Genomic DNA, 14,302 nt, shown 5'->3' on the forward strand with positions numbered 1-14,302 from the left:
GGGTTGAGAATCCACCTGCCAATGCAGGGGACATGGGTTCAATCCCCAGTCTGGGAAGATCCCACGTGCTGTGGAGAAACTAAGCCCATGCGTCCAATTACCGAGCCCATGCACCTATCACCCAGGCTCTGCAACAAGAGAAGCCATCACAATGAGAAGCCGGTGCGCCGCAACTAGAGGAGCCCTCTGCTTGCTGCAAACAGAGAAAGCTTGTGAGCTGAAGACCCAGTGCGGATAAAAATAAAATGAATAAAAAATTTAAAAAGAACCTTAAAGGAAAAAAATAAAAATTAAAAATGTGCAATAAGGAGTGTTCCTTTCCCATAAACACACCTTCAACACTCAAAGTGTAGCTTATACAGGGTGAGTGGTTCTCTCTCAGGTTATCCATGGCTTATTTCTCACCATGAGCTCACTGGGAATGTTGACAGAGTCCCCCTAATGATCTAACAGTACTGAGTCACTGACTATATTGTCAAGGCCATGAATCACACCACCACTCTCCCACCATCTAAGAAATTCTGACCTCCAACTGCCAACACCTGATGCAAGACAAGATAAAAAGAAGCAACTGCTTAAGAAATTCTTTGGATTTTTTTTCTCTTTAGTGCTAACGATGTGTATGTGCATGTTAGGCCACCAAAGTGAAAGTATCTAAACTGGCATGAAGCAGGATCACTGCGCTTTAGGTCACTGAGTGCAGGTAAGATCCTAAACCTATAGGGTTATGCTCAGAGAAGGAATGAAATAAAGGCATAATTAAGACTTGGAATATAATTCCTCAAATAGCTGTTGTCCAGTTACTTTAATGACTGTCTGCCAGCCTCTTGGAGAGAAAATGCTCAGATGGCTCTGAGCCTATCAGCAGGGTAAAAAGTTGTGTCCAATAAACGAAAAGCTGCTTTGCTCACCCACTGACCTCTGTGTTCCACCAGGGGCCTTGAAAAAGCTCTCTCTACCTTGCAACAGTTCACAACCAAAAAAAAAGTTTGTCTAACAGATTTGGACAGGTTTCTTCACACATCCATTGTGTGCAGTCACGGGACTGGAAGATATCTCGGATCTTGGAGTTATTCTGAATCTGGTCCACTCCTTTTATAAATGAAGAAACAGAGGGCCAGAGAGAGGACTGCCTTCTTAATCACAAGGCTTTCTAGAGTCTCCTGGGTTGCAAACGGTTCTTTATTCCTGTGAACTTTCTGAAATCACTAGTATGTGTCTTTTCTTATTTTAGCTCTAGCACTCTAATCTTGGATGAAGGATGGCTTTTGCATTCAATTTCACGTATTTTTCTTTACGGAAAATGAACCACATCTAGCAATTCCACTCCTTGCCATCCCACCCTATCACTGCCAACATTTAGAAGCTGTAAAGGAATCTGAAAACTTTTAGTCTATTTTGCCTTTAGGCAGATTGACTCCAAAACAATCCTAATCAGATGAACACATTTTTCAATCTTAAAAATATCCACTGATGAAAATATGGCATTTTCCTTCTGGAAACTGCCACTATTTGTGCTTTTGCTTACTGAAAGAGTGTCACTGACCACCACCCTCCTCCCCCACAATGGCCACAGAGCATGAACTCCAAGTCTCTTTCCAGAGGTCAGTTGGATCCAGTCTGTATGAAGAAATTGACTTCCCTTGTGAATTTCAAGATAAACAGGGCTGCAAGCTCTGACTGTGGTTTTTTGCATAGCACAGCCATGATTTTAGTCCTCCCCTCAGGATGCTAGACAAAATTATCTCTCCGGTCCATTTGTCCCATTTAGCTGAGGGGACCGGCCATCACAAGAGACCATTCAGACCAACTCTCAAACAGAAAGTCATTTCTTTTCCCTAACGAAAAAGATCTCCCCAGGCAAAGCCTGCAAGACCCCCCTTAGAAACACATTTTTCCATCTCATCCCAATTTTTCTAAGTCCTTCGTGAAGGAATTAAAAAGGTTTTTTTTTTTTCACCCCAAGTTGAAAGAAAGCCCTTCTGCAGGCTTTGCCACTTACTTTGATATAGGGGTGCTTTGCACACGTTGTGCCCCACACATGGGAACAACGCTCCTCTTTTCTATGTTCGTAGAATTCAGGATCTTGTAAGATAGCCACCCTCCGTCCTTCGTGTGTCAAGACAATCTCACTGCAGCCTTCCAGCCGTGTCTTATCCTCTGCAGAGACGGGCAGTACTATAGGGATGCTCATGTTGATCACTCCATCTGTGGAAAGAGCCCATGATGTGTGAATGTGGGGTACGAGGCATGTGCTCCTTTAAAGGGGACTCCTGTGTGTGCCATGTCCTGCAAAAGGCATCAAGACCCTACTCTAACATAGCTGTACTGCTGCACTAGTTTTCCTAGAATCTGTGATCAATCCTTTGAGAGGAGGCTTCTTAAAGCAAGAGATGAAGCGTTTGTGAAAAGTGAGCTGTTTCAAATTGTGGAGATGGCTTCAGTAAGTGACTTGGAGGCCCAGGAGGGATTGTCTCCCTTCTGAGTTCCCTTTGGAAAGTTCCGTCCTGACTTCCACACACTAGGGGGCTTAGTCTTTAAAAATCCAATTAGACCAAATAAAGGCAATGCCCGGTGTCTCTGCGAATTCTGCACCTGCAGATTAAACCACCTTGCAGATAGCAAGCCTTATACAGGATCCACCTTTGGTTGAATCGTGGATGAGGAATCCACAGATCCAGAGGCTGGACCATGGGGCTGGAGCATGCACTGGATCCTGGAACCAACCCCCTGAAGATGGGAAGGGAGGACTGTGATGCCTTAATGAAGCCAGAGAACGTAAGAGAGATTACACCGCTGTTTCCCCGCTTTTGCCCCAACACTCCCGCAATATGTCAGACTTTCTGTTGTACTTACAGTGAGAAAATGCGGGCACAGAATTAAGGGTGTAACGCTAAAGAGTATTTGGGCAATTTGGGGGGTGTTGCCAAGTTCACGACTCAGAAGGGAATGAAAGAAAGGTGAGTAAAGAAAACATCAACTTCTTACCAGTTTAAGCTTGACTGCTGCTCAGACCAGTGTATGAGAAACGAGTTGTTGGGGCAAGGAATGGCAACTTTATTTGGGAAGTCAGCAGACCAGGAAGTTGGTAGACTCGCGTCTGAGAGAACCATCTTTCCTGAATCCAGGCTTTTTTTATACCCAAAGGGGAGGGGATAAAGTCAAACATTTCCTAATTCCAGTCAGACTCCCGAGGGGATGTGTTAATATCTTCCCCACTGCAGCCATCCTCAGGTGGGCCTAGTCAGGATGTTTCCCATGAGCTAAACAAAGGTATTTTAGCTTAAAGGTATTTTAGCTAAACAAAGGTATCTCATGTGAGCCAGGGTTCCCAGAGATGGGGCTTTATGTATAATGTAAGCTTATGGGCAACATCCCCTTATTGATAAACTTGTAAAAAAAAAAAGCAATAGATATATATATGGAATTTAGAAAGATGGTAATGATAACCCTATATGCGAGACAGAAAATGAGACACAGATGTATAGAACAGTCTTTTGGACTCTGTGGGAGAAGGCGAGGGTGGGATGATCTGAGAGAATAGCATTGAAACATGTATATTATCATATGTGAAACAGATCGCCAATCCAGGTTCGATGCATGAGACAGGGTGCTCAGGGCTGGTGCACTGGGATGACTCAGAGAGATGGGATGGGGAAGGAGGTGGGAGGGGGGTTCAGGATGGGGAACACTTGTACACCCATGGCTGATTCATGTCAGCATATGGCAAAAACCACTACAATATTGTAAAGTATTTAGCCTCCAACTAAAATAAATAAATTTTTAAAAAGCAATAGAATACAAAAGGAGGGAGAGGGAGAGGGTGGGGTGATCTGGGAGAATGACATTCTAACATGTATACTATCATGTAAGAATTGAATCACCAGTCTATGTCTGATGCAGGATACAGCATGCTTGGAGCTGGTGCATGGGGATGACCCAGAGAGATGTTATGGGGAGGGAGGTGGGAGGGGGGTTCATGTTTGGGAACGCATGTAAGAATTAAAGATTTTAAAATTTTTAAAAAAATTTAAAAAAAAAGAATACAAAAGTTAAAGAAACAGATCAAATATGGAAATATGGAGTGAGAGGTGTTCTTTCCCATTACAAACTTAGGAATTCAAAACAGGAGGCAAATACTGTTACTTATGGATTGGAGGCAATGTACCATAGATTAATGAAGTCTTGTAAATCCTGTCAAAATCCAACTTTAGACTATCTCTGATAAAGGTCTGAGGTCTGAATTCTATCCCCTCGGGGCATAATACTCTCCTGTTAGCTATGAAACAAAAGTTTGCAGGCATATCACTTTGCACATTTAAAATACTGCTTAAAAGTTACTAGGACATAAGGAATGTCACCAGATATAGATGGTAACTTCCGGCAATAAAGAAATTATGTCCATCATAAAATCCTGCAATCTGCTCTGGTTGCCTTCTAAACAAGGAAGATAGCTGCACAGTAATGATTTTTGTTGCTCAAACAACTCCTCTGTTTCAAAGTTCAGAGACAATAAAAGTAGTCCGAGCAAGCCCTCTACAGAGAGCACTAAACTCAAAGCCAAGTAATCGCTATTTATTGCCTGTGTCACTCACCTTCTCTGTGCTCAGTTTCTCCACTTGGAAAACAGTATCATAAATAATATGTACATCCCTGGGTTACTGGGAAGAGCCATACTGTAAAGCACTCTATTAATTTATGAGGAAAGATCATTAAGCCCACCGCATAGTATAGTTGATAAAAAGAGGAGGTCTGCAAAGAAACACACCTTCGAGGATGCTGATGATCTCATTAGAAATCATGCTTTCTGTGGATTGTGGATTACTGACCACACTGCTTATGAAGAGTAGCTTGATTAAAATAAAGTAAAACAAGATGCAAAGCAAAAGGTCGGCAGTGCGCTGGAGGAAGCCCGGCTTTGCCTGCAATGTGCTTGCAGCGCTGCCTTCCACCAGTGATTCTGGGTTGAATTCCAAAGAACGCTCCACCCTTCTGTTGCCATTGCCTCTTCTGTTGCCATTGCCTCTTCTGGTCCACTAGATTCCAGCCCAGAGTAGCCTCTGATCCACCTTCATCTTGGCCTTGACCGAAAATCCCAACTAAGGACACAGCTCTCCCTGATAGGTTGTCAAGACAGCTAATCTGTGGGATGTTGTGGAAGGGAGTTCTACCAAGGAAAAATGCCAACTGATCTCATGCACCTGTAGGTATAACTCCACACAGGCAAAAAATTTGCTGTTGTTTCCCTATTTTAATCAACTTCTCCATTGATAACACATAAAATTATCCTACTATTTAACTCTGTGCTGAAATATCCTCTATAGCTTTAGACATTGACTTGGGCTTTCAGTCCTTTTCCATTATGTGCTTCAACTCTGGTGGGAACCACCCTGATTATTTTACTGTGAAAAAGAATATCGTGGTTTTTTAGCTATAGTTAGTCCAGCACTTACTTCATGTTTAACTGAATAATTTTGCTTTTGCTTTAAATAATTGTCAAGCTTCTTGTTTTAACCTTGCAGATATGCTTATCATTTGTTTGGCACTGTTTCTAGGCAAAAACTAAAATACTTTTTATTGACTAATCTTTTTTCAAGGAAAAATAACAATGATGAAAATAATACTCAAGATAAATGATATCTTCAGAATTTTACCTTTTTCTTCTGGTACAGTACAGACATTTACAATCACAATGGGCATGTATTTATTACCAGTTTTATAACTATCAATCATCATAGCTTAAAATTAAATTCATGCATAATCACTTATCACAAACAAATGAAATACAATCACCCACAATCCAACCAGGTGCATCCATTTTAAACTGCCTCTAAAACTGACTTATCTTTCATCAATTAAAAATGTTTTATAAATGCAATGGGAAAAAAATTCCAGATTTGTGAAACTAAATGAGGACAAACACTCAGTAGAAGTAATTAGCAGAAAGAATAATAAATTTTTAAAATCTCAAGAACAAATATGCAATAAAAATTTAGAAACAACTTTACTTTTGTCAGCTGAATACATTATAAACAACAGCTGCATCTGATCCAGAAATTTCCTGTTACTTGGACCCCTATCAACAGAAGGCAGTATTATTCTTTCATAACTGGTTGGATCATGAACTGTTAGCAATTCCAACTGTTTCATTTAGATTTTTTTTTAAGTCATGTCCTTACCATTTCTAGTTAATATAACACATCTAATTATAATAATTTAACTACTTGGGAAGTTAAAGTACATACCAGGAAGGAACATGCCTAGAGAAATACAAACACAGTTAAGAAAAATATTGTTTTCAACTTTCCAGCAAAATAATAGTAAAGCAACAATGTCAAAGAATAAATTCCTATTATGAAACTTTATACATACAACATACAAATTACTGAGATTTTTGCTACAGCCATTTCTAAAAATAGAGAATATAAGACAGCGAAAAGCTGGAGAAAACAGAATTTGTATTGAATACTGTCCAATACGATCCAAAAGTATTGTTTAAATGATTATGTTTTTAAATAATTATATGTCAAAAGCCCCTCCAACTTCAGCAGGTAGTTGCCTCTTATAAATCAGTGATGTTATAACTACTGTCACCCTTTGGGAAGTGTGGAGGCAAGCTGCTCTTAGAATATCCTAGAATTCCAGATGTTTGGAGGACATGAAAGTGTGCCCAGTAGAAAAATTGCAGATATAGAACCAGGATAACTTGCATTTGAATCCAGACTTTAAGTGAGTTATTTAACCTTCCCAATACTATTCCCTCATATGGACAAAACACCTTCACAGTGGCATTAATCCAGATTAAACGTGATGTCCAATGTCAAGCACCAGGGTCAGAACACCTTATGTGCTGAATAAATGCTGGCAATATGTAGGAAAGCTCTCAAGCTCTGCCTTAGAAAGTCAGAGCCACAGAAGACTTGCCATTAAATGAGCAGGTCACACAAGGCTGCCAAGTCTTAAACCTACTTGGACACCACCAGTCAAGAATATAAGCTTAAGGTTCCATTTGTAAATTTAGATGTGACATTTATCATTGGAGAATCTGTGACAACCTTGAAACTATATATCCAGTGAGAAATAAAGTGATAATAAGTGTTTTCACTGACGTGAAAACAGATCCTTGAGTAATACAAGGAGTAACTCATATAATCATCAAAAACACTAAACAGTGATTTTTTTATTTTGCTTTTGGACTGAGTACACTGGACTAATTTTTTTTAATACTGAACTAATTTTTTTTAACTATGGGAGAAATTGTGAACATTTGAGGAAATTAAAACCAAAAAATAGTTTTGGGAGACAGCGTCAGAATAGAAACCTTACTTGCAGACTGTTAAGTGATCAAGATGTGCAATTGTTTAATGGTAGATGAAAATGGCCACATCTGTGACTATAAAAGTTATTTCAAATTTTCAATGGCGGTGACTCAAGCTTACATAAGCTGCTTAAAATGAAATGATATTCGTGTCATAGTATCTCGCCCAACCTTCTGATATAGAGACAAGTCAGTTTTGAAATCTAACCCTGTCTACTCAGTCCAGCAGCTTCCTTGGTGGCTCAGGTGGTCAAGTGTCTGCCTGCTATGTGGGAGACCCGGCTTCGATCCCTGGGTTGGGAAGATGCCCTGGAGAAGGAAGGAGCCTGGTAGGCTACAGTCCATGGGGTGGCAAAGAGTCGGACACGACTGAGTGACTTCACTTTTCACTCAGTTCAAAATCCATCAAGCCAAGCTCTTCCATGAGACTAACACGGTACGGTGGAGAACAGAGTGTTTCACCTGACTTATGCTATTAGTAAATGCTCCCAGGGCTGCTGATGGGTAGGAGAAAGGCTGAGTCCACCCCTTCTACAGGAGCAGTTGCATTTTCATCTGCTCTATCCATGGCCTCAGATTTCACTGAAACAGCTATGACTTAAAAAAACAAAAAAGCTTGACAACCACTAATGTGGTTGGAAAACCCCTCCATAGAGTTCAGAAGATGAACTGCACAGCCTGACCCAGCAAGCTCATATCTGTCTTCGTTATCTATCTCCAGCAGCTAGAACAAAACCTGACATCCAAGGACACTCAATGAATATTTGTTAGCCAGCTGATGAACATCTTATCTGTGCTACTTCCAAATGGATGTGACTAGAGATAAGCCTCTCAGTCTGTTCAAGACTTTCATGTCCTTTTAATTGTGCATGGGGGTGGTGGGGAGGTGTTAATATATGGAATATATTTTATGGAATACAATATATGGAATATGTTGGACGAGGTATCCTTTTAAATGCTCAACATCCCAATGAGAAAGTTAAGTCTTCTAAGTCCCAATGATGTAGGTACTTTTATTAACATCCCCATTTTACAGATGAGAAAACTGAGGCCCAGAGTGTTTAAGTAATGTGCTCCAACTTCATAGCTAATCACTGGCAAATGAACCCAGAGTCAGGCTCCATGGCTCACTCTTATCCACTATGATATTCTGCCTCTACTTAGGCAGAGGTGGACTACCTATTATATCCCTGGTAACTATTTTTATTAATTATGTAGGAATTAAGGAGACTTCTGGAGAGTATGGGGAGGTTTGAAGCCTAACTGCAGCTGGAGTTGCTTTATGTCCCATTCCCTGGGCACAAGCCTAGAACACAAACATTTCTCAAGAAAGAACACCTGATTTTTCTTCCTAAAAAGGTTTGAAGCCCTGCTCAGTATTATACATTCAGGGTGCATCTATCACCATCCCTTCCCCATGTATCAATAATACCCCAAGATCTTGAAATAGGTAAGTGCTAATTGATAAGGTCAAGACAGTTCTAGGAAGGAAATGATCATAGAAGGAGCCGGAAGTGTTCTGAATAACACATCCTTCCAACCTTGACAAGAGCAGTTCTCTAAAAGCCATTCAGCTTCTGCCCAGAAAGCTGCCTTAAAATCCCCTACTAGAATTTAGTGGATGAAGTCATCCTAATATATTTCATGTATGGACATGAATAGCCACACTTTATGCACCCAGGAAGGCAGCTGCTGCAGTAGTATTTGCTGGAGGATGGGAGGCATCCCACAAGTCAGCAGTGATGTGGAGTTCACCCTGGCTCCCCCAGGATGGTCCAGGCAGCTGGTAATGGTGCTTCTCACTGTCCACTGCCTTCTGATATCAGGGCCAGCAAAGGGCAAGTGGAGATGAAACAGACTTAACCTTCTCTTGACTGTGTGGAAGTCAAACCTTCATTTTTTGGTTTCTTAGCTTTTGGTAATCAATAATCCTTTGAGGACAACAACAAAAAAATCCTAAAAATGGAAGCTTATACATAATTGGACACATCATAAATACATATTTTTACAAACCAATGATTAGCATTTCTTGTTCCTGAGAAATATTTTTCTAAGAAATGTTTCTGAGAAATATTTTTCTAAGGATAAAGAGTAAGAAACAAACAAAAACCCATACCGTTTAGCAGGGTGCCAAAGTGTATAACCTGCAAGTACTCCGTTTCTCTCATAAAACCTTTGAGGGGAGTGGCCCAGCCTTCACTCAAAACTTGGACCCACTGAAGATCCAGCTGCAAAACACAAAAAAAGCAGGTGAACGTTTCCAGGAGCGCTGTGTTCCAGCCATCCGGCCCCAGGGCAGTCCGTTCTTACTCAGCTGAGAAGAGAATGAAGGCAGAACACTTTATGTGTGAAGCATTTCCAGATGTGATGCTGGCCTATGATCTAGGGGCTGGAGGTGTGAGTCTAGAACCTTCTATTGGGAGGGTGGCAAAAGGATTCCAAATTGGCATGATTTCTTGGAGCACTTTGGGCTATATCTATTCTTACAATTTGTGACTGTGTTGAGGATTCACTGTACATTCTTTATTTCATAATAATTATGGTTTGGCTACATTGTTTTCACCAATATGCTCGCTATTTGATTGAACTAAGATAAATGTCCAAACTTCTTAGCATGATACTAGCTCTGGCCCTAGGGGCTCCTGTAGGAATATTCACCTGCCACCACTCCCCACCCAGGAGCCTAGTCAACAACAGTGCCAGGCTATGCGCAGTCTGAACACACACATGGTTTCAAGCCCATCCCCCCCTTTACCTGAAAACCCTATTCATCATTTAAAATCCATCTCAAAAATTAAAAAAAAATAAAACCCAGCTTGTGGACCATTGCTTTGAAATCTTCCCTGTCATCGCTAGGATCAAAAAAATTAATCATTAGATTCTCTGTAGTTCCTCTGTACCTTGCAGACCATTCTGTTATTGGAACTCAAATTTCACAGTTATAATTATGTGTTTCTCATCTGCCTGAAGCATTGGAGAACTCAAAATTTATTGTGTAGAGTCAGGGAGCTCTGTTTATAAACTTGTCATGACTTACTACAGCCTGGGGTGTTCATGAGCTGAAGCACATTCCCAATGTATTCTGCCTCATAAAAATGTCCAGGGTTTTAATGGATACCAAGAGGTTACCACTGAAGACTTGATCACCTTGTATGAACCAACTAACCCTAATCTACAGAGCATGCATGCTAAGTTGCTTCAGTCACATCCAACTCTTTGCAACCCTATGGACTGTAGCCCACCAGGCTCCTCTGTCCATGGGATTCTCCAAGCAAGAATACTGAGGTGGGTTGCCATTTGCTCTTCCAGGGGATCTTCCCGACCCAGGGATCAAGCCTACATCCCTTCTGTCTCCCGCACTGGCAGGCGGGTTCCTTACGGTGGGTTCCTTACCACTAGCACCAGGAAGCCCTAAAGAGGCCAAGGTATTTGCAGGACTGTTTGCTGGGGTTGCATCTTAACATCGTCCAGGTGGTAAATCCACGTAACTAAAACTCCCTCTACTTAGACTGGACTCTCCCTGATAAAGGCAAAGTGGGACGTGCAGTGCAGAAAAAGATCAAGGCATTCATATCATTTTAGATTAGGGTTGCTTCTTGATTTTGGTAAAACTTCTCAGTGGTCCAAGAAACACTTATATTCTGGACAAACTATTTTCTTGGCAATCGTCAACAAATAATTACTGCCCAGTGCTTCCCATGTGGCGCTAGTGGTAAAGAGCTCACCCACTAATTCAGGAGCCACAAGAGACGCTGGTTCAATCCCTGGGTCAGAAAGATCCCCAGGAGTAAAAAATGGCAACCCACTCCAGTATTCTTGCCTGGAGAATCCCATGGACAGAGGAGCCTGGCAGGCTACAGTCCAGAGGGTCACAAAGAGTTGGACACAACTGAAGCGACTTAGCACAGAATGCCTGTATGTTGGCATAACTGAAAGTATAACAACAACTATATACAACTGTCCTCTGCAAGTGTAGAAGTTATCTTCCGGAACATAAAATTGATCAGCTGCTTTGTAGCAGTTCTTGGTGAGAGATATTCTTGGAAAAGCAGTCAAAAAAGAAAAAAAAAGAAAAGAAAAAGCTGGCGAAAGCAGGTGTTTTTCTTTATAGGAATTAGATTTTCCTTATTCATATCTACTTTATTGTTGAGAGTAACTGTAAATGGATTATAATAACTGATATTAAGCCAAATTTTCCGTCAGCCAGTTTGCATCCTCTTACCTTGGTAATTGATAACGAAGGGAGTGCTTCGGCCTCAGCTCGGACTTGGTCGAGTTTGTTTTCTGGCACAAAGAGTTCGTGGATGCCTTTGATTACAGTGTGGGGTACAATGTTCTGAAAGGAAGCAGACTTGGTAACCATTTGGAATGAAAACTATATAAAGGACACTTCAGTAAATAGTGATATCTCATGACTTTGTAAAATTATTATTATTTTTTAAAAAGTTCAGTCTACCCACCTGCTTCTGTAGAAGCTCTACCACCTGCTGCATACAGTCACTCACGGAGGACAAATTGGTTTTAAGCACAAGCTCGGGAGTTTCAGGCTTTTCATAATCAGAATCAATACCCGTAAACCCTGCAAAGCAGAAGGCTGAAAGCAACATCTGCACCAACAGAACAATGTTTTGACTCAATAAGACATAGCACAGGTTGGAATAAATGTTTTCAAACATTGTACTCAGGTTAAAACAGAAAAGGTCAAACAGCCTTCTTTGACCTCCAGCCATAGGTAAGAACACTTACACCTGTGTTTTCAATAAAACCTGAGTCCAAGCCCTCTGCAGTTAATTAGAATGGAAAAGGAAGACAAGAGGGAGGAAAACTCTGAAAGATTCCTCCACACACAGTCACATACATATATTTGTTTTAGTTGTCCAAACTTGATTGCTTGTGGCTGGGGTGACAATTTTGCCCACATTTTCACAAGCCCATGGAGACATTGAAGATATTACGGTTTGATAAAAAGTTGTGTGCGCTATATGTAGTTTTGAAAAACAGTCTTTGAAACCTCAGACAGATTTCTGGGGACAGACATACAAATTGGTGGCATAAGTAAGTGGCAAAAGGGCTACTGAGCTGGCCGTCTTACCTTTGATCTCCCCAGCTCGGGCCCGTTTGTAGAGGCCTTTTACGTCTCTCCTTTCACAAATGTTTAGAGGCGCATCTACAAATATCTCAAAGAAGGGCAGTCCTGCCGATTCATGGATTTTGCGGGCATTCTCGCGATCCTGGGAAAAAGTTACGTATAAGAATGTGAGAGGAGGGACTTCCCTGGTGCTCCAAAGGCTAGGAATTCGCATTCCAATGCAGGGGACACAGGTTTGACCCTTGGCTAGGGAACTAAGATCCCATAGCTGCAACTACTAAGCTCCACAACTAGAGAGCCACACACCACAACTAGAGAGGTCCACACACCACAACTAGAGAGCCCACACACCACAACTAGAGAGGTCCACACACCACAACTAGAGAGGTCTACACACCACAACTAGAGAAGTCCACACACCACAACTAGAGAGGTCCACCCACCACAACTAGAGAGGTCCACAGGCTACAACAAAGACACCGTGTGCGACAACCAAGACCTGACATAGCCAGATAAACGAGTATTGAAAAAAGAAAGTAAGAAGAGGTTTCATAATGAAACTCATCACAAACACTGTACTCTGGTCTTCCATGGCCGTAAGATAACACTAGGGTTTGAGCTCTGCAGAGGTGGCAGGAAATTGGTCCTTTAGAGAAGTTTCACTCTATTAAACAACTCTCCCAAGGACTTTAAAAAGAAAAAACAAACAAACAAACAAACCACAGAAAAGAATCCCAATTAAAAGACAGGGCTGGCATTTCGTTCGAAGGATATGTTCAAAGTCACTGTGTCTTATTTGTAGCTCACAGCAATTCTGTGCTTTGAAACAAGAGGAGTGACACTCTACCTTGTTGATTTCAACATTAAACACAGAAAACTTGATGCCTTGTCAGTGAACTGCTGTTTTCTTTAGTCAGGCAAACTCTCTGGCTTTTTGGAGAAATAAAACTTACTGAGCTTTAGGAGTTTTCTTGTTTAAAGTTTTCTTCCTTTCAAGTCTGGCCAAGTGTACTTACTGTTGTGAAAGTGGAAGGGTTTGTCAACTGGTGCCCTGGCATCTGGAAATGAAGGGACTCTCTTTATATATTAAAGAGAGGAAATGAGGGAGCAAGTGAGCGGTGAGGGAAGGTGGGGGAAACAAAGCACGACATTCTCTGTTGTTCCCCTCCGCCAGCTCCTCCTCCTGGCGGTTGGAGAGCTCTGGTGCTGTGTGTGGGAATCGTGCATGTTGCCAAGTCATTTTACCTTTGCAAAAGGAGAAATGAAGCTGGTAATGCAGACCAGACCAGCGTCAGCAAACAGCTTGGCCACCTCTGCAATCCGGCGGATATTTTCTTCTCTGTCCCAAGGAGAGAATCCGAGGTTTTTGTTGAGGCCATGACGGATGTTGTCCCCATCGAGGGAGTAGCAAGGGATGGAGTGGGAGACGAGATACTCTTCCAGAGCAAAACTGATTGTTGTTTTCCCAGCACCAGAGAGACCTGTTGCGAACAGTCAAGACAAGACTGGAGATGTCTCTGTTGAAGATGATAAACAGTGATTGATTCTAAGTTTTACCTAATTCAAGAGTAATTAAAACCCTCATGACAATCATTTGATTGACCTCAAATCCAAACCATTCAAATCTAGAAAAAGTGAAATTTACTGAAAGTACTAGCATTTCTTTCACATCTTGAAATAACTATTTGTCCTTTATTAGGATTATAGCCTTTCAAAGCAGAAGAGGTTTGTCAATAGGGAGACTTGGCAGGCTCCACACAGTCCCCAGGGGTTCTGCTTTTGAGACAGGCTGGGACTTGGGACCCTTTACTAGAGTGCTTGCACCTGAACAAAGGGCTCCTGGAGCAACAGATACAAAGAAACTATAAGGGACTCAAAATAACTACACCCTGGCC

At 41.5% G+C, this 14,302-nt stretch overlaps 1 protein-coding gene across 2 annotated transcripts in view; it reads right to left on the reverse strand.

Moving 5' to 3' along the window:
* PAPSS2 (3'-phosphoadenosine 5'-phosphosulfate synthase 2) overlaps nucleotides 1-14,302 on the reverse strand; it is a 101,704-nt gene that overhangs the window by 17,652 nt on the left and 69,750 nt on the right. Inside the window, exons 3-9 of one of the 2 annotated variants that reach the window (XM_018041298.1) lie at nucleotides 13,653-13,888; nucleotides 12,411-12,549; nucleotides 11,779-11,897; nucleotides 11,541-11,654; nucleotides 9,435-9,546; nucleotides 6,246-6,260; nucleotides 2,003-2,208 (exon numbers count right to left, since the gene is read on the reverse strand). In XM_018041298.1, the coding sequence (XP_017896787.1) occupies nucleotides 2,003-2,208; nucleotides 6,246-6,260; nucleotides 9,435-9,546; nucleotides 11,541-11,654; nucleotides 11,779-11,897; nucleotides 12,411-12,549; nucleotides 13,653-13,888 (941 nt within the window). The remainder of the gene's footprint in view (nucleotides 1-2,002; nucleotides 2,209-6,245; nucleotides 6,261-9,434; nucleotides 9,547-11,540; nucleotides 11,655-11,778; nucleotides 11,898-12,410; nucleotides 12,550-13,652; nucleotides 13,889-14,302) is intronic. The other variant, XM_018041299.1, reaches the window with a different exon arrangement.

Source organism: Capra hircus, chromosome 26 (assembly GCF_001704415.2).
Source record: "Capra hircus breed San Clemente chromosome 26, ASM170441v1, whole genome shotgun sequence".
NCBI lineage: Eukaryota > Metazoa > Chordata > Mammalia > Artiodactyla > Bovidae > Capra > Capra hircus.